Source organism: Mastomys coucha, unplaced genomic scaffold (assembly GCF_008632895.1).
Source record: "Mastomys coucha isolate ucsf_1 unplaced genomic scaffold, UCSF_Mcou_1 pScaffold16, whole genome shotgun sequence".
Taxonomy (NCBI): Eukaryota; Metazoa; Chordata; class Mammalia; order Rodentia; family Muridae; genus Mastomys; species Mastomys coucha.
The window spans coordinates 25,506,125-25,528,171 of NW_022196898.1; the positions used below are offsets into that span (position 1 = coordinate 25,506,125).

At 33.5% G+C, this 22,047-nt stretch overlaps 1 protein-coding gene across 4 annotated transcripts in view; it reads left to right on the top strand.

Moving 5' to 3' along the window:
• Fstl5 (follistatin like 5) overlaps positions 1 to 22,047 on the top strand; it is a 654,438-nt gene that overhangs the window by 129,531 nt on the left and 502,860 nt on the right. For 2 of the 4 annotated variants that reach the window (XM_031374116.1, XM_031374118.1), the window contains exon 3: positions 7,532 to 7,565. In XM_031374116.1, coding sequence (XP_031229976.1) covers positions 7,532 to 7,565 — 34 coding nt within the window. The remainder of the gene's footprint in view (positions 1 to 7,531; positions 7,566 to 22,047) is intronic. The other 2 variants (XM_031374119.1, XM_031374117.1) reach the window with 1 other exon arrangement.

A 22,047-nucleotide genomic window follows, 5' to 3' on the forward strand; every position in this document is an offset into this window, starting at 1 on the left:
CTCTCTCTCTCTCTCTCTCTCTCTCTCTCTCTCTCTCTCTCTCACACACACACACACACACACACTTATAGTTTTAAATTGACTTAGAAAGTATTAGATTCCAAAGTAGGTTTTACACATAATTAGTTTTAGAGAACTAGTGAACCGTCTGTCCTACATCACCTGGGATATACCCATACCAATATACCTATTTAAAATTTTCATCAATCAAATGTGTACATTCTGTTTTTACATCATCAATCTTGTATTATCCCCTTCTTTTAAGATATCCACAACTCAAAGGAACCATTTCTATTGTCTATTTTTTCTTGTATGAGTTTTCTCAGATTAAGCACACAAATTTGAATATATTAAGTTAGGATCCTCTTGTGAAAGGGAACACTGAGCCAATGACACAATGCCATGTCCTCTGATCTTTCTTTTAACTGTATAAAGAACCTACTTTTCCCTACAATCTCTTCATCTTTTAAGGATTTTCAGTTTCTAATTACTTATTTTTTACCTTCACACATGCAAAATCACGAGGCCCTCAATTCACCCTTAATCTAAAGTATACAATTTCACCACTCATTGGTATGTTATCATCCTGTGTATGTGTGTGTGTTTGTATGTGTGTGTATAAACCTCAAAGCATTGTAACACTAATAGTTTTAACAATTTTTAATATCTTGTTTATGCTATACAGTCTATGGAAATAAATACATGATATATACATGTTCTGCAAATTCATACTTTACTTTTTTTGGAAGCATTTGTTTGGGAAATAAATAAAAGACATTAAAGTTTTGAGAAGAAATGTAAACTAATTAGCCTACTATGATAATTCTTATGCTATAAATTTAAATGTTGATAATTATTAGACTTTATTATATTTTCTATTTTGATAACAGTAAGTTACGTTAAAAAATTGCCAGTATGGTTTGGTATATGTGGTTATATACGAGTTTCCGTAGATATATTATGACCACTGTACTTATTTACAAAACAATTGTATATGCCAACAAAACTTAATTTTATGTAGTGGTGAATTTTGGCTACACCCCTTTGGCTCCAAGCAGATCCCTTGCATGTACCTGCCCCGGAGTTATCTTTGGATCCTCAAATGAAACACATACACGCATTAGCCTATTTTTGAAAATGTCCTTACTACCTCAAAGGCTTGGCATTCCAAAAACTTCCCCTATTACTCCAGGCCCATTCTGGGAAATAGCTAGTGGCCACTTCCATGAAATCTCACATGGCTGATTGGCTTTGTTTCCTGATGCTTCTGTGTCCCATCCTTCTAACTATACTTATGGAAATTCTCTCCCATTGAAGAGTCTTCACCTACACAACTCTTCATGGCCTACCCCATGCCCAGCGATTGGTGTTTGTCATCTTTATTAAGATAGGTAAAAAATCAATTGGGGACAAGGACCTTTAGCTTTTGGTCATGCAGATTCCTGATTGAATCAAAGCATTAGAACCAATCTCCAACCATTTTATATTAGCTATTTATGTTCACTTAATTGCTTTAAAAAATTTAAGAGATTGTTTATATCCAAGTGATTGTTCTGAATTTATCCTTCTATCCAATTTACTTTTGAATGTTTTCTTGTCACAAAAGTGCTCTCAAAGACGTAAGATAACATTATCAAAATCTGGGGATGAAAAAGATAATAGCTAAATTCTCAGGAAAGAAAAATCATTAAATAACTATTAAACAATTCATAACACAAGGATTGTTGGCTACTTTAACCTGTGATTTTTATGGTATCTGTTTACATTATAAAATTACAATGCTTTAAAATTTTTCTTAGTAATACTGTAAGAAAAAATGAAAAATGAGTTGTGTTCCTATTAGTGTATTTTATAGGTGGGAAAATATACTCATTTAAAAATGGACTGCCATATTAGAAAATGTTTTGAAGCAATATTAAAGCTGATTTATATAAACATGTATTAATATATTGATATACAGCAAACTACTGTGTCAGTGTCTGTTTAGACTATTTGACTTCATATAGTATAAACAATAGTTATGTATAATAAAATTATGCTGAATGTAACCAGTTAGTACAGGCTCAAGAAGACCAAGTTATGAGATGTGTGGTTTTGCTTTTTTTGAAATAATAAATTTAAGTCACTGTCAGGTTCTTGATATTTGGAAAACCACTCAACCTTCAATATTGAGCTAACCACCTCTCTCATTATATAAAGAAAATTACTGTATTGAACTAACTCAATTAGTTGATAAACCCTGTATAACTTAGCTTTTCTTTTTACCACACATTGTATTACAAAAACTGATCTTACTTCCATCACATTTTTCTACCCATGCTCTGTAATTAACAATACTATAAATCAGTAATGTTGACATTTTCTTTACCTTACTTTCCTTACATTATGTAGATGTTTTCAAACTCTACTGCAATAAGTAAAAAACGAAACAAAACAAAACAAACAAAACAAAACAAAAAAACCAAAAACAAGAAAAACCATGAAACTAAATGACAACTAGATAAAATTAAACAAGTCTTGTAAACAAAACCTGAAGAAAACTGAAGTTATTATTTACTAGTTAGCTTTTTGATGACATTTTTATCAGCATGTACATTTTATAGAATCCTTTTCCACATTTGAATAATTCCCATATTACATCTAAACCCACAGAGAAACAAAATAGTATTTTATCTGAAGGCAATGATTCCACCTAGCTCAATAACTCTAATGAGTATTTTTAGGAGATAATTGTACTTGACCTCTGAGAAGAATCTATACAATTGAAAACTTAGTTCATAAATAATGCATTAGCTGAGAGTCTATGATTCCTTGTTCTCATGATTTTTAATCCTAAAATTCCCCATCTTTTCATTCTCTTTCACTGGATAATTAAACTTTATATTTGTCCTAATTTTGAATACTCAATTCTATAACTTTTGATTTATCTTTCTTCTCTGAATAAAAACTGTGGTTATTTGCATAGAAGCTAAAGTTTTCAAAAAGTTTGTGCCTTCTTGAAATAGTCCCCTATGAATTCTAGGTTTGTTTAAGAATCTTTCTTTCTGGGAATCAGTGTTTCACTGTATTTTTAAAATATTAGGCAAATTAGAGAGAAATTGGATTTAATTGCGAATTGAGTAACTCAGAGAAAGGCTATAATTTCCACTATTTTTTTTTTTTTTTTTTTTTTTTTTTTTTTTGGTTTTTCGAGGCAGAGTTTTTCTGTGTAACTCTGGCTGTCCTGGAACTCACTCTGTAGACCAGGCTGGCCTTGAATTCAGAAATCCACCTGCCTCTGCCTCCCAAGTGCTGGGATTAAAGGTGTGTGCCACCACCGCCCGGCCTATTTCCACTATTTCTACAACAGTGCTACCACTATTTTATAGAAAAGATGAGAAAAATCCAAGATTGTATAATACACATTACACAAGCACACACATGCCCACACATCATATGTATACACACATACACACACACACATATACACATACTTTCATATTATATGTATATATATATATATATATATATATATATATATACACACATATACACATACATTTGTATTCACATATACATATACACACACACACATATATATCCCAGAAAATATTGTGGTATATTATGTTTCAAAAGAAAGGGTGATAAAGGTGAATCTTATAGTCTGAGTATGTAGAATATGGAAGCCACCCGCTGGGTGTCAATCCCTGCCCTCCCACCAACAAACATCAAATCGGGACTAGGTACATTCTCTCCCATCAAGGCCATATAAGATTATCTATTTAGGGGTGCAGGGTTCACATGTAGGCAGGCAGGCAGACAATCAGGCAAGCAGGCAAGCAGGCAGGCCAGGGAGGCAGGCAAGCAGGCAAGCAGGCTCAGGGACACTGTTCCAGTTGTTTGGGGGAGCCTCATGAATAACAAGCTGCCCATTTACTACATATTTGCAAGGGATCTAGGTGCAACCCATGCTTCCTTTTTGGTTAGTGATTCACTCTGAGAGGCCCTAGGGTGTAGGTTAGTTGACTCTATTGGTCATCCTGTGGAGTCCTTGTTCTTTTTGGGTCCCTCAATCTTTCTCCTAATTTTTCAGGAAGATTCCCTGAGCTCTATCTAATGTTTGGGGTGGGTCTCTGCATATTTTTAGATTGGCTGCTGGCTGGAGTTAATCAGAGGACAGTCATGCAAGGATCCTGTTTGCAAGCATAGCAGAGAATATTGATAGTGTCAGGGATTGGGGTGCCTATGAGGTGGGTCTCAATTTCGGACAGTCATTGGTTGGCCATTCACTCAGTATCTGCTCTTTGTCCCTGCACTTCTTTTAGGCAGGAAATATTTAGGGTCATCTGCTTTGTGAATGGGTAGCTGTCCTTATCCTTGTACTGATAGTCTGCCTGGCTGTAGAAAGTGCCCACTTCAGGATCCATATCATAAACTGCTAGGAATCTCAGCTACAGTTGATATACCTAATAGGCAAAAACACAGACTTCGAAGAAAACCAAGTACACAGAGCTGAAAAAAGTAAAGAAATGATAAAAATGCTTATTCTTTAGTCCTTAACTTAACGACCTAGAAATACTTCGATTCTTTTCTGAGCCCATATCCCTGGCAACATCATTGTCTCCTCTGATATAATATATACGTCATTGCGCCAGTTCTGAGAAGATGCTTCACATCCAGTACCACATTAATCTACACCATTGACACCATCTAACTGTGTTACCACAGTAATATATTCTTGGTCCCTACTTTGCAATTCTATTATTGCCTTTCTTTAACTATCTTTAAGAAATGACCAACATGGTTGTGGTTGTATTTAAATATCATTCTGATAATATTACTAGCCTAAGAACAGATGTTCAAAGATCTCCTAGTGGTGTCAGACTGAAATCCAGAATCCTTACAAATGTTTTCACAGCCTCCCTGATAGCACCTTCTACTGAACTCTGTCCACTTTATCTAATCCAGTAATGTTGGACTCACAATTGTTTTTCTCTCTGGTGTAAACTTTCCTTAGACATGCGAATTATTTCTAGGTAGTTTTAGTGAACAAGTCCACTGAATTATAGGGTTTTTCCACTTAAACTTTTTGTATGGAAACCCAGTATTGCAGAAGCTCAATACAGAAAAAAAAAAAATAAGCACCAAAGTAAGAAATTGAAAAAGATACAACATCAAAGGACAATCATTGTCATGGATTAGTAGATTCAGTATTGTTAACATTGCTGTAGTTCAAAAGCAAGCTGTAGTTTCAGATAGTTCTTATCAGTAGGCCAGTGTAATTCTTTACAATAGAATGGAAGCAAAGAAATCACAAAATTCATGTGGAAGCAAAAAGAATATTTAAAGCAACTCTAAGCAAAAAAGGATAATTATAAAGAAATTAACAAATAAGTATATTATGGAGACAGTCACAAAACATTATGGTACTAGACAAGAAACAGCAAGAAACAGGTATGTAAACAACATAATAAAATAGACAATCCAGACATAAACCAACAATTAAGGAAAGCCATATGAATGTTATTTAACTGAAAAAAAAATTTCGTTCTAACAAATGTCGCTGGGAAAATAGCTTTTAACATGTACAGGAATGAAACAAAATCAAATTTATACCAGATACAAAAAATGCTAATAAGTCAAATAACATTTTGTAAGAACTAAAAAATTTAAAAATCTAGAGGAAAATATTGAATGTTTAAGGATGTAGACATAAACATGGATTTTAATACCCCAGCATATAACCTTACAAAGGTATTAATGTCACCTGCAATTAAAGGCATTTATACAGCCAAGAAATTTTCCAGAGTAAAGAAACAGAGTGTGGAATAGGAAAACAATCTTTGCCTGTTATATAGCACATTAGGTTAATATCTATAATATATAATAAGAATATATATATGTAACTATAGAAATTAAACATTAAACTTTTCAGATTTTTTAAACAGTAAATGAGCTAGTGAACATTTCAACTGTACAAAGATGAAATACTGATAACTAATAAACAAGAAAAATATTTAATATCCATCATTATCAGAGGAATTGAAATTAAAATTACAATCGTTTCAACTTACCCTAATCAGAATGGCTGTCCATTAAAAAAAAAAAAAATTAGGTGTGGATACTATTGCAGGGAAAGCAGGAAGTATATGGAGCCTGTGGAATGAAAATTAGTTTAGATACAATAGATATGTATATTAAGATAGCACATAATTGAAAAAAAAAACTACTAAACACATATTATGAAGTACACAAAGAAATTTAATTTATTACCTCACTGAGACACTTTTACATCTATGTTTATTAAAACTTTTTTTTAAAAAAACCAAACATATAAAAATTGACTAAATGTATTATGGATAAAATGTATTCATAAAGTGGTATAGTGTACATTTACAATAGCGATATCTAGATCCATAGGGAAAATACAATTATGTTGTTGCAGCAGCATAGATGCTATTGGATAGTGTAATACTGAGGGTAATGAGGCAGATACAGAGGGATAAATGCTGCTAGTTTTCCTTCAGTTTTTGGGGTTCAATATTTTATATATATAAGAAACCATTTATGGATGTGAAATAAACCTAGAAGTAAGATAATAGAGATACAATAAGAATAGTAAGAGTGAAAAGATGAAGAAATTTGGGTGAATGTGCTCAAAGCAAATGACATTATTATATAAATTTATATATGAAATAATCTGCATGTGAAAAGACCATATGATGATAAAGCTACATGTATATCAATATCTATATAAAATTTCATATATATTAGTCTTTCAGATTGACAATATTTAGTAAATTGACCAAATATATTATGCATAACTTAACCGAGTTTTTATTGAGTTTGAAATTTTAGAACAATCGTTGTAACAACATAAGATTTTTATTGAAAAATTTGATTGGTATTAATTTAATCCTAGACTTTATAATATTTGATATTTTATTTGGGATATGTTTTAAACTTATTTTAGGTGAGATCTTGAAATTTTAAGGAGACTATACTGTATGTAAATCTTAACTGAGAAGTTTCAGACTACACAATATCTAATTTAAAACTAGTAAGTAGGATGCCAAGTTGATGTACAGGTTTGACTGTAGCAATCTTTTAATGAAAAACATATAATTAACATTAGCCTTAAAATAAGAATAATTCTAATTTAAATTGAAGTAAAGACAGTTTTTATACCACTTTAATGAGATTTTTCACTTTATCCTTAAATATTTATAACTGACAATATTTTATAATTAATATTGATTTGACTAAAAAATTAGAAAATATTACTATCTGTTGATATTAAATGGAATGAGAATTGAAGAGGCATGAATATCTATTACTCATTAGCCTTTTATTTATCTACAATATATACATATGGGTTTCTTACAGCTATATGTGCACCAATAATCATTATTAACTAGATAGATGATTTCCAAAATTGTTTTTAGGTATATGTATAGAAATCATTTGACTCATATTGATGATTAAAATTCATATCAACAAATCAGTAACATACTTACTTAAAGATTTTGACCTATTTCCATTTTCATTTCAGCAGGAAAAAAGTCAAGAAAGCTCAAGAATCAAAGGTAAGATATGAATATTTTAAAATAATCTTTCAAAGGTTAAATAGAAAATTATGTATTACTATCTTAAAAATACAGTTGTAGTAAGTATAATTCACAATCTGCAGTGTAATTCTAAAATGATTTGAACCTTTGGGTACTCTGTGTGGCTAGCTAACTTCTTTGTTGAGAAAATCTTTGTTCAGAGGATGGTCCAGTTAATGCCACTGTCCCAACCATTGCTAGGATTTAGTGTTTTGTCACATCTACAAATAGATAAATAGTATTTTTCAAAATACATTTTATAATGAACTCAGTATTGGGCCATTGCTATCTTACTTTACTTATATGTAATATATTGAAGATATTTGTTAAATGTTTTTAAATCAATAATAGCATAGAATGAAATGTCTCTAATAAGAAAAGGGAAAATCCTGAGTTGACAATTAAATTAAGTATATTATATTTTAGCAATAGAAAGCATGGCATAGTTTGTCTCTGAAATTATTATACACATTTATCTTCAACAAACTAATGTTAGATTTAAGGTGCATACTTTTGGGTTGCAAAAGAGAATTTCTGTCCTAAGGTGTGCTGTCTATATGCATTCACATGACATGAATTGCTAACATACTGATTGCACAACTTCCTACCCATGAAGGACTCCAGTGTATCAGATTAACAGTAAATCATATTTGTAACTCTGTTGTTGAAGCAGAAATAAGTTTAGTGAAACATTCTTCTTGATGTTTTATTACCCTGGACATACAAATCATACCACATCAAGTAGAAATTATGTTTTGCAAGTGTTGTCTGGGAATATATTTAACATTGTAATAAAATTTTTGAGATGATGTTTGCCAGATCTTCCTCTGTTCATAGCTGACATATGATTCAAAATTCACAGACACAAGATGTTTTTTAAAATTACTGACTTGTATGTAAATGAGAGATGAATTCTGACACCAGAACTTGCTTATTTCATCTAGAAGGACTGCCGTTTTCTTGGGTCTGGGAATGATGACATCTTCTAAAGAATAGCTTTTAAAGTGTCAGTGTTAAATAAAACAAAAACTAATAACATAGCATGAAGTCATAGTTTATTAAGAACTGTTAAACAATTTGGAGAATTGTATGTTTATAATCATTGTAATTTATGTTAATATTTTATAACTTACTTTCATCTAGTAGTTCTGTGAACTTCCTGTGTAACAGCTAATCTCATTTATTTAAACAAGTTTATTAGATGGAATTAAGTCCAGAGAAAGGTTTTAATCTAATTTCCTGCATTTTTGCCTGGTTTTGCTCATAACAAGAACCTCAGCTTAATGATTTTAACTTAATGTTTCCAGTGTTCTTCAATAAGCAAATTATAAAGCAGTCAACTGAAACTTGATCTGTAATCTTTCATGTATGTAGAAGTAAAATCTGAAATACCTATAAACTTTTAAGTGTGTCACAGGTCCCATATTTGTAGAATTTAATCTTCCTTTGAAATGTCCTGGAAAATAATAATTTTATATTTAAAAAAATTTGTGTTCATGTGATTTAACCAAGGAAAAGCATTTAATTGAATTGTAAATAATTTTAGTGTATGCATTTTCTATATTTAGTAAGTTATGTATGAATCTTTATGTAATTTCTAATTTGAGAGGTTTACAATTATTTAATATTGTCTTTCCAACAAGTAATGCTAATGATAAAAGTATGGAAACCAAAACAGTGCTGTATATCTGAAAGGTTTGATGTAGTCAGACTATCTCTAACACACTTTCACAGGATTTTATGTATATATAATATTAGTATTGCATTTAAATTCATTAAGTTTTATAAAAATACTGTTAGCAAATAACTCATTTCGAAGATAATTTTAAAATAAGTAACACAATAAATTCAATAAAATCTGCCAATATTTTGCAAAGAAATGTGTAATTTTGTTATCTATACATTTCAAATTAAAATTAAGTTTTTTAGACCACAGTCTAAACTGTGAAATAACATTTTGAATAAGATTGAAATAATAGGTAACTTACAAATAGCTTTACATTTCTACCAACTTGACAATGCTTTAAGATTCTCAAATAGTTTAAAACACCTGTTGAAATATTGACAGAGAGTTTGCTCGTGTTAATCTGTTGGTGAAATTATGTCAATCATCTTTTCTTTTGCTTTATAAATAAAAGACATAGCACCCATCCTCAAGAGCAAACCTGTGCATCTAACATACTCTCACTTTCTCATCTTTCTACTGAACAAACTGTGTTCTTCTTATTCAGAAATGATAGAAATAAAATATGTATCCCTTGTACAGTTTGCTATAGTTTGAGTAATCTAATATTTTACAGTGACAAGGCTCTGAGACTTAAGTTACATTCTTCATGGGTATAACTTTTGTTAAATTACTAATAAATGTCAGATACTATGTAGGAGTATTTACCCATATGACATCATTTTAATACTCAACCAAATATTTTAAAGTATGGTTTAGTGTTTAAAATGTTTAAAAATAGTAAATCAGATAAAAAGAAAATGATGTATATCAATATCATATGTGTTTTATTTTAAATAAATAGCACTTGACTTAATCAGTTATTAGTTGTACATTGGGGAAATTTGTCATGTTTAATTAGAAATGTGTTTTTCTATATTCAGATTTTAAAGATACAAGTTTCACTGTTTTGTGTTGCTTTCCTTTATACCACAGTGACAAATATAGTCCAACATGCAATTCAAGTCTTCCAAGTACTTGCAAACTTAGTGAATGGAACCTTACAGTAGACTGAACTTGAACAGGTTGTATTTATATATTTAGGAACATATATGTATATACATATATGTATGTAACAAAAGCAATAAAAAAGAGGCAAAAATTTAGAAAGAGAACAAGTACAAATATGTGGGATTGTATGAAGGAAAGAAAAAGAAGGGAGAAATGATGCATTTATATTCTAATCTTAAAATAATACTATTTTAGAATGACATTAATGAAATGAAGCAAAACTCTGTTATAGAGAAATTAAGTCTTGTGCTGACAAACTATAATTTGTGAGCTTCAACAAGTAATTTAACTACTCTATGTACAAATATTTATAGTAAATATTAGTATAATTTATTGAATGGTAATAAATTCTTTGCACATCTGAATTTTAGATATAATTCAATAAGAGCATTTGATAATTTTATTATGATAAAAATACACTCTGCAAAACACTGTAATTCTTTTTTATTAGATATTTTATTAGATATTTATTACATGTCATATGATATCACCTTTCCTAGTTTTCCCATGGAAAAAAAGAAAAAAAATTCAATAAAATAAAAATAAATGAACCAAACAAAAAAACCCAAAAAACAAAAAATAAAATAAAACAAAATAGAACAAAAAACCCTGTTCCCTCCCCACTGTCCCTGCTCAACGACCCACCCTCTCCTACTTCCTGGACCTGGCATTCTCCTATACTGTGGCATAGAACCTTCTCAGGGCAAGGGCCTCTCCTCCTATGATGACCGACTTGGCCATCCTTTGCTATATATATATGCTGCTGGAGCCATTAGTCCCATGTGTACTCTTTGGTTAGTGGTTTAGTCTATGGGAGCGCTGAGGGTACAAGTTAGTTCATATAGTTCTTCGTCCAAAGGGGCTGAAAACCCTTCAGCTCCTTGGGTCCTTTCTCTAGCTCCTTCATTGGGGACCCTGTACTTGGTCCATTGGATGACTGTGAGCCACTGCTTCTGTATTAGTCAGATACTGTCAGAGCCTCTCAGGAAACAGTTATAGCAGGTTCCTGTCAGCTAGCACTTGCTGGCATCCACAATAGTGTTTGGATTTGATGGTTGAATATGGGAAGAATTCCCAGGTAGGGCAATCTCTGGATTGTCCTTTCTTCAGTCTCTGCTCCATAGTTAGTCTCTGCAACTCCTTCCATGGGTATTTTGTCCCCCCCCATTTTAAGAAGGAACAAAATATCCACACTTTGGTCTTCCTTCTTCTCGACTTTCTTGTGGATTGTGGATTGTACTTTGTGTATTCTGGTCTTCTGGGCCACTTATCCACTTATCAGAGAGTGCATACCATATGAGTTCTTTTGTGAGTGGGTAAACTCACTCAGGATGATATTCTCCAGATCCATCCATTTCCCTAAGAATTTCATAAATTCATTGTTTTTAATAGCTGAGGAGTACTTCATTGTGTAGATGTACCACATTTTCTGTATCCATTCTTCTGCTGAGGGACATCTGGGATGTTTCCAGTTTCTGGCTATTATAAATAAGGCTGCTATGAACATAATGGAACATGTGTCCTTATTACATGTTGGAGCATCTTCTGGGTATATGCCCAGGAGTGATATAGCTGGGTCCTCTGGTAGTACTATGTCCAATTTCTGTAGGAACCGCCAAACTGATTTCCAGAGTAGTTATACCAGGTTGCAGTCCCACCAACAATGAAGGAGTGTTCCTCTTTCTCCACAACCTCTCCAGCATCTGCTGTCTCCTGAGCTTTTATCCTAGCCATTCTGACTGGTGTGAGGTAGAATTTCAGGGTTGTTTTGATTTGCATTTCCCTGATTACTAAGGATGCTGAACATTTCTTTAGGGGCTTCTCAGTTATTTGGTATTCGTCAGTTGAGAATTCTTTGTTTAGCTCTGTACCCCATTTTTAAAATAGGGTTTATTTGACTTCCAGAAGTCTAACTTCTTGAGTGCTTTGTATATGTTGGATATTAGCCCTCTACACATACAAGATTGGTAAAGATCTTTTCCCAATTTGTTGGTTGCCATTTTGTCCTATTGACAGTTTCTTTTGCGTTACAGAAGCTTTGAAATTTTCTGAGGTCCCGTTTGTCAATTCTTGATCTTAGAGCATAAGCTATTGGTATTCTGTTCAGGAAAACTTCCCCTGTGCCTATGTGCTCTAGGCTATTCCCCACTTCCATTTCTATTAGTTTCAGTGTATCTAGTTTTATGTGGAAGTCCTTGATCCACTTGGACTTGAGCTTTGTACAAGGAAATAAGAATGGATCAATTTGCATTCTTCTACATGCTGACTGCCAGTTGAGCCAGCACCATTTGTTGAAAATGCTGTCTTTTTTCCACTGGATCATTTTAGTTCTTTGTCAAATATCAAGTGACCATAGGTGTGTGGATTTATTTCTGTGTCTTCAATTCTGTTCCATTGATCTACCTGCCTGTCACTGTACCAATACCATGCAGTTTTCATCACAATTGCTCTGTAGTACAGCTTAAGGTTCAGGATGGTAACTCCACTAGAATTTCCTTTATTGTTGAGAATAGTTTTGGCTATTCTGGGTTTTTTGTTATTCTAGATGAACCTGCAAATTGCTCTTTATAAGTCTGTGAAGAATTGAGTTGGAATTTTGATGGGGATTGCACTGAATCTGTACATTGCTTTTTTGCTAGATGGCCATTTTTACTATATTAATCCTGCCAATCCATGAGCATGGGAGATTTTTCCATCTTCTGAGATCTTCTTCAATTTTCTTCTTCACAGACTTGAAGTTCATGTCAAACAGATCTTTTACTTGCTTAGTTAGAGTGACACCAAGGTATTTTATATTATTTGTGACTATTGTGAATGGTGTTGTTTCCATAATTTCTTTCTCAGCTTGTTTAACCTTTGTGTAGAGGAAGACCACTGATTTGCTTGAGTTAATTTTATATCCAGCTACTTTGCTGAAGTTGTTTATCAGGTTTAGGAACTCTCTGGTGAAATTTTTGGGGTCACTTAAGTATACTATCATATCACCAGCACATAGTGATAATTTGATTTCTTCCTTTCCAATTCATATACCTTTGATCTCCTTTTGTTGTCCAATTGCTCTGACTAGGATTTCAAGTACAATATAGAAGAGATAGGGAGAGAGTGAGCAGCCTTGTCTAGTCCCTGATTTTAGTGGGATTGCTTCAAGTTTCTCTCCATTTAGTTTGATGTTGGCTACTGGTTTGCTGTGTATTGCTTTTACTATATTTAAGTATGGGCCTTGAATTCCTGATCTTTCCAAGACTTTTATCATTAAGGGATGTTGGATTTTGTCAAGTGCTTTCTCAGCATCTAATGAGATGATCATATGTTTATTTTTTTTATTTTGAGTTGGTTATATAGTGAATTATGTTGATGGATTTCCATATATTGAACCATCCCTGCATCCCTGGGATGAAGCCTACTTGATCATGATGGATGATCGTTTTGATGTGTTCTTGGATTCTGTTTGCAAGAATTTTATTGAGAATTTTTGCATCGATATTCATAAGGGAAATTTGTCTAAGGTTTTCTTTCCTTGTTATATCTTTCTGTGGTTTAGGCATAAGAGTAATTGTGGCTTCATAGAACAAATTGTGTAGAGTACCTTCTGTTTCAATTTTGTGGAATAGTTTGAGGAGTATTGGTATTAAGTCTTCTTTCTAGGTCTGATAAAACTCTGCATTAAACCTATCTGGTCCTTGGCTTTTTCTGGTTGGGAGACTATTAATGACTGTTGCTATTTTATTAGCAGATATGGGACTGTTTAGATCATTTATCTTATCTTAATTTAACTTTGGTACTTGGTATCTGTCCAGAAAATTGTCCATTTCATCCAGGTTTTCCAGTTATTTTGAGTATACGCTTTTGTTGTTGGGTCTCATGATGTTTAGGTTAGCCTCATTGTCTGTTGTTATGTCTCCCTTTTCATTTCTGATCTTGTTAATTAGGATACTGTCTCTGTGCCCTCTAGTTATTCTGGCTAAAGGTTTATCTATTTTGTTGATTTTCTCAAAGAACCAGCTCCTGGTTTGGTTGATTCCATGTATAGATTTTTTTTGTTTCCATTTGTTGACTTCAGTCCTGAGTTTGATTATTTCCTGCTTTCAGTTCCTCTTGTGTGAATTTCTTCTTTTTGTTCTAGAGCTTTCAGATGTGTTGTCAAATTGCTAATGTATGCTCTCACCAGTTTCTTTTTGGAGGCACTTAAAGCTATGAGTTTTCCTCTTAGGACTGCTTTCATTGTGTCCCATAAGTTTGGGTATGTTGTGTCTTCATTTTCATTAAACTCTAGAAAGTCTTTAATTTATTTCTTTATTCCTTCCTTGACCAAATTATCATTGAGTAGAGTGTTGTTAATCTTCCACGTGTATTGTTGTAAATTTGGTTTTGTCATGGAATACCTTGGTTTCTACATCTGTGGTAATTGCGAGTTTTGCTGTTTTTGTAGCCTGGGCTGGTATTTGTGTTCTCTTAGGGTCTTCATGATGTCAACCCACGATCTTCTGGCTTTCATAGTCTCTGGTGAGAAGTCTGGTGTAATTCTGATAGCTCTGTCTTTATATGTTACTTGACTTTTTTTCCTCACTGCTTTTAATTTTTTTCTTTGTTTTATACATTTTGTGTTTTGACTATTATGTGGCAGGAGGAATTTCTTTTCTGGTCCAGTCTATTTGGAGTTCTATAGGCTTCGTGTATGTTCATAGGCATCTCTTTCTTTAGGTTAAGGGAGTTTTCTTCTATAATTTTGTTGAAGATATTTACTGGCCCTTTAAGTTGGAGGTCTTTACTCTCTTCTATACCTATTTTCCTTAGGTTTGGTCTTCTTATTGTGTTTTGGATTTCCTGGATGTTTTGGGTTAGGAGTTTTTTGCATTTTGTGTTTTCTTTGACTGTGTGTCAATGTTTTCTCTGGTATCTTCTGTACCTGAGATTCTCTCTTCTATCTTTTGTAGTCTGTTGGTGATACTTGCATCTATGGTTCCTGACTTGTTTCCTAGGATTTCTGTCTCCAGAGTTGTCTTTCTTTGTGATTTAACTGTTTCTACTTCCATTTTTTAGGTCTAGGTGGTTTTGTTCAATTCCTTCACCTGTTTGGTTGTGCTTTCCTGTAATTATTAAAGGGATTTTTGCATTTCCTTTTTAAGGGCTTGAACTTGTTTACCTGTGTTCTGTATTTCTTTAAGGGAGTTATTCATATCCTTCTTAAATTCCTCTATCACCATCATGAGATATGATTTTGGATCCAAATCTTGCTTTTCTGGTATTTTGGGATATCTTGGACTTGCTTTTACTAGGTTCTGATAAAGCCAAGTAGTCTTGGTTTCTGTTGGTGAGATTCTCGTATTTACCTTTTGTCATCTGTTGATCTCTGGTGTTAGATGTTCTTGCTGTCTCTGGCTGGAGCTTGTTCCACCAATAGGTCTGTAAGCCTGTGTCAGCACTTCTGTGAGATCAGCTCTTTTCTGGTAAAACCAGTGTGCAGAGGACTGTGGATTAGTTGTCCCTCCTGAGTCCTTGGGTCAGAGCACACCCTGGAGATAGGCCCTCACATTTCAGGAAAGGTGCAGAGAGGGCTGTGGATCCACCATCCTTCTTAGGTGTAGGAGGAGGTTGAAATGATCCTGTCCCAGCTTCCCTGCCACTTCTGAGGCCTGTGCCTCCCAACTGGTCCCTCCTTAGAAAGTCACTGGAGAAAAAATGGGGATCACACTTGAGTCTCTGGGACAAAGCACTCCCTTGAGGCAACCTCTCTGCTTGCAGGGAAGAGGCAGAGAGGGCTGTGGATCCACCATTTCTCCTAGGTGTAGATGGAGTAGAAAGAATCCTGTCCCAGCTTTGCTGCCACTTCTGAGGCCTGTGCCTCCCAACTGGTCCTGCCTTAGGCAATTCTTTATTAAAAAAGATTTATTTATTTATTATATGTAACACATTGAAGCCGTGTCTTCCGACACACCAGAAGTGGGAATCAGGTCTCATAACAGTTGTGAGCCACCATGTGTTTGCTGGGATTTGAGCTCAGGACCTCTGGAAGGGCAGTTAGTGCTATTAACTGCTGAGCCATCTTTCCAGCCCAACACTATAATTCTTAAAAGGCTCTCTACTAGGTACTTTCTTTAGGCTACATATCTCACTCAAACAACTGAAGGAAGGATGAATTTGTTTTGGGTTACAGTTGGATGATATATTCACTATGGTTAGGAAGGCATGGGAATAGACGTGTGAAGTCATTTGTTTCTTTTATTCCCAGGCAAGAAGCAGAGAGAAATGAATGTCACTTGTCTTCCTTCTTCCCTTTATTTAGTCTAGGACCTAACTCTGTGGGATAGTGATATCAACAATTACGATGTATCTAACCATTTCATTTTGTGGACTAATGCTTCACAAACGATTCATCAGCTCACATCCTATGGGATTCTAGATCCTGCCAAGATGATAAATATTGATACTTGGAGAAAAAAGATGGATGTTGGACTTTATTATAGATATAAGAAGTGAGTTTGGACATTTCTTTGAGATTCAGGCTTTCTAGAGTTTCACCCTACTGCAAATTCATATATGAAGAAATGTGTTAACACATTAACTGTGAACAATCTGAATGTTGTCTACAAATATTCCATCAAATTTTTACAAGTTTACTGTCAATGGGATGTATTTGGTCACTTTATCTAGGATTTAAGGTAATATGCATTCCATCTTTTAAAAATTTTTCAAAATAGATCTGTGAGAAAATGTTTTCTGTACAAACATGATTATCTAAGGATCATACTTAACACCCACTTATTAATACAAACTGGGTACAGAAGTCTGTCTAAAACCCCATCAATGGGGTAATGGGCAAGAAAACAGAGTGAATACACAGACTATCCAGATGGCTAGTCCAGCCTAGTTGGCTAGCTTCATGTCAGTATGAGAATTATATGTAGCTTAAAAAAGGTAAATACAGGAAAAAAATTACTAAGGACGACATCTGAATATAACTTTCAGTCTGTACATACACCCATATTAGTGGAAACATTGCAAGTATTCTTGAATACATAAATTCATCACAGTAAGTTATCTATTTCTGTTTTTCTGTCTCTATCTTTCCTTGTCTGTCTGTCTGTCTGTCGGTCTATCTGTCTGTCTGTCTCTTTACTACTCAAAGGAACACAAAATTGGGTTTGTAGGAAGTTCAAGAAGATGATAGAAATTTAAAGAGGGAAAATATATATTGGATGAGAAAAATTTAAATAAAAATATTCATCAACATAAGTTGTTACAATTTGAAATGACCTTGATTAATGTTATCCTGCAACAACAACTTGGAAGACGAGCATCTTCTTCCATAAAATGACTATTAAGGCAAGTAGAATAGAGCCCAAAAGCAACTGTTCGTTTATAATTTATGCACATAAGTGTCCACTTTATGTTATCAAAACATGTTGTTTCTTTTGAACCATTTTTCATATTATTTAGATTTCCAAGGCATTCAATAAATCATGTTATCCAACATACTGTTTATTTTAGTTTAAAATAATTTGTGCTGCAAGTTCTTACCCACTAATAGTCAGTGCAAGGTAAAAAATGGCAGAACATAATAGGACTGGAGATGTTGAGCAAACAGACTCCAAATGACTGTTTTTTTTTTTTTTAGTAATTTAATGGATCATATAAAATATAATTCATTTTTTTTAATATTTAGGTCAGTAGATTTATGATTCAGTACTTTTTAAACCAAGCACTACCTTATCAACATTGACCTTTCATTTAATTTATAATGTAAAGCTGCTTTTATTATGAACTTTAAAAAAGCTAAGTGAATTCAGCAGAGATTTTATTTTAAAAAGTGTATATTTTCTTTTGATATAGTCACATAACTAATATTTCAATAAGAAACGTAACTTATACTTGATGTTTTATATTTTTAGTGTAAGGAAATAGTTGCTCCTAGAATGAATAATTTCTTGAAAGTTTATTTTCTGAAATGGTGTTGTGGTTGAATGTTTCAATTTTATGTTGTACTGTAGTCCCTCTTTTATATGTCAAAGAAAAAACTGTATGGTCCATTACCCATTTTGCTTTCTTGTTTTGTTTTTACACTTGGGTACATTAAATATGAAATTTACTTCATTAGGAGGAGTATATTACCTTGTGTTTTGAATATCTACCTATATATTTGTTCTCCAAGATAATTTATTATAATAAATGATAACTTATGATAATAAATTTTAAATTTTTTGGCAGGTATCTGAGTTTCTTTGAAACAAAGCAAATTACATGTTCTACCAAAAAGTGATGTTATACTTAGGTTTTTCTGTGCTTTTAATTAAATACGCTTTACCCAGCTTTGGCAGCTCTTGTAATGTTTGTGAAATACATAAAAATTTCCCTTTAAAATTATCATACATTTATATTTCTATGTATTATGTGGATATATAAAGTCCTACATACTATGATTAGTAACCAAATTTATATCTTTATACACAAATGATAACTTCTGATTTTTGCTATAATCTTCAGTTATTCACCCTTTCATGAAGCTCTCTGCATTTTTTCTTCTCACTGTTAATGTAAATATACTAAAAGATGCTGGGCTAAAAATTCAATGAGGTAAAGCATTTACTTTCTTTTGACTCATTTGAGTAAAATGAAAGATCTTAAATTATCCAAGTTATTGTTTACATATTATTATATGTATACCTTATACTCATTTTTAATATATCCATGTTTGATGAGTAGTATTGGTTGTCAATTTGAGTGGATTTAGAGTAATCTAGGAAACACAACTGTAGATGCCTCTGCAGGAATGTAGGGAAGAGTAACTTAGAAAACCTGACCCTGACTAGGGGTGGTGTGTTCCAACTGGCAGAGAAGATTGAACAGGGTTCAGGGGAAATGGTGTGTGAACATGTCTGCCTTTGCCTCATCTTTCTGAGAAAGTGCACACTTATCTCTGTAGTCTACTAGCAGAAGACTCCAGGTTCTTTAGCCTCATTATACAGAATCAGTATCAGTGCATCTTGTGAGGCTTTTAGCACCGATTCTAGACTAATGGTGTTTCAGGCACTTGGAATGAATAATTACTGGATTTTCAACCACTCTGACACATAAAGGAGTACTGTGAACCTCCCATTTCTATTTGCAAACTAACTCAATAATCCCCCTTTATACCATATATTTTTTTGTACTTTATTTCATTTTTAGAGAATGCTATTTAATATAAAATGGTAGAAAAATACATATTACAAAAACTTCAAATACATAAATATACAAAAATGAAAGAATACATCATATTAATGCTTATGCTATTTAATTCTTTTAATTATTCTATTTCAGTTTGAAGAGTTCTTGAGATCTAGTCTACTAATGATGTAATGATAAGTAGGCATGAGGTTTCCCAACATGACGTTTTTAGACTATCTTTATTTCTACGTCAACACAAAAGCAATTTTCACAATAAATGGAATAAGAGATATTTTGTTCAGAAGCTACATATGAACCCAGGAATACAGATTCAGATTTATTCAATTAGCATATTCTACAATGGAAATGGGTATAGTATTTTATAAGTTAGATAATAAGAAAGGGAAACAAATCAAGGTGTTTGTCAAACCAGGGCCACAGAAAATCAAGGAAACTGCCTTATGTCTGAGATACTATCTGATGATATTCTCAGTTTTTTGGACAGTGAAGAGCTAATGGTGTGCTAAGAATACATTATGCAGTTTTGATAGTCACAGTGATGTTAGGCCATATACAGTTGTGGATAATAGGTGATTTCCAAAGGAAACAAAAAGAGCCTAAGATAAGTTGTCTCTGCCCTGCAGAATTTTAACTGTGTACTTTATAATTTTGAAGTTTAGTCATGAACTTACCAATAACTGTAAAGATGTTCCCATATATGCTTGGCTAGTAAGTTAACCTGATAATTTTATGTATGCTGGCTTTGATGGTTAGCTTTCTCTCACAACTCAACAAAATCTAGTATCACCTTGTTTGACAGTCTCAGTGAGGAGCTATGTAGGTTAAGCTGGTCTGTTACTTCATGGAGACATTATGTTGACTATATTAAACAAGAGGTAAAGACCTGCCCGTCATGAATGATACCATTCTCTGGACAAGAACTTTGAGCAGTGGCATGGATTCAGCCCTCTTCACAGTTTTTCACTGTCAATGCAATGAGATTGCTGCTTCAATTTACCACCCCACCAAATGATGGAACTTTGAGCCAAGTGACCCATTTTCCTGTATATTTTCTTTTACCAGGGAATTTTATCAGAGCAACAGAAAGCAAAACTATGACCCTGGCAGCAGAGATGATGCTCACTTATCAAAGAAAAGAATAGTTTCAGTAGCTGTGGCTAAACTAAGCAACAAGCCCATAACCTCCCCAATTCCTTCTCACTCAGTTAAGGAAGCCCACACACTTTTAAATGAAAGGGATTGGCGGGAGGGTACCTCAGACTGGGTGTAGCAAGAAAAGACAGAGACCAGTGCGATATGGTTATCTTTTCATTAAACTGTATTAAAATAAAAAACAAACAAACAAATTGGACTTCCTTGGTCATTGGGGAAGACTCCAGGAAGCAAGTTCATGTACAATACGCATGCAGACAACCAGGAGCACATTCATTTTTATATACATAGTAAAAATATGTTCAGCAAATTCAGCATAGGGATATAATGTAAAAAAAAAATATATTAAACCAGCTTTAATGGTGGTTCACATGTCCTCTCTCCTTCTAACTTAAATGTTGAATATCAGCTATGTTTTAATATAGTGATGATTACTAGAACTCAGTAATCAACCAAAGATGAAAAATGTTTCTTTGATGGATCTCAGATTAGTGATCGTTGAAAATGTATCCACCATACAGAAGAGTTAGCATTTCTATAAAGCAACAAAACTGCAGGGTTTCATACATACCTTGATAACCATGAGCAATTTCTTTATTTGTCCTTCAACTCATCCCAGTGGCTCAGAATCATGTCAAGTACACTAATTTTAATGATTCTCATAAGTTACAAAGGACTCCATTCAAGCTGCTGGCCATTTTTATTATTAATATCAGAAGGATTAGCAGCAAGGTAAGACCAAGTTCACAGAATAATCTACCTTAGTGTCCCTTCTGAAGATGTTATGACTCTTGGAGTAAATATTCTACAATTATTATATAATTTATAGTTTTCTCAAGACTAATGCAGGATATTATGTTTTAATTTTTAATAGCCACTTCTTAAACTTTTCTCTTTAAGAGATTTGGGCATAGAAAATTTTTGTACTATACATTTTTTAAACCTTTTATTTATCTATTTATTTTTTTTACACTCCAGATTTTAACACCACCCCTGCCTACCCTCCAACTGTTCCACATCCCACACCTCCTCCCCAAACCCCTGTCTTCACGAAGATATCCCTACCCTCACTCTACCCCCAGCTCACACTCCACCTGACTCCTAAACTACCTGGGGCCTTCAGTCTCTTGAGGGTTAGATGAATCTTCTCTGACTGAACCTAATGTATATGTGTTCAGTGCCTCATATCAACTGTGTATGCTGCCTGTTTGGTGGTCCAGTGTTTGGTGATCTCAGGGGTCCAGATTAATTGAGACTGCTGGTCCTCCTACAGGGTCCTACGTGGTGGCACACGCCTTTAATCCCAGCACTTGGGAGACAGAGACAGTCAGATTTCTGAGTTCAAGCGAGCCCGGTCTACAGAGTGAGTTCTAGGACAGCCAGGGCTACACAGAGAAATCCTGTCTTGAA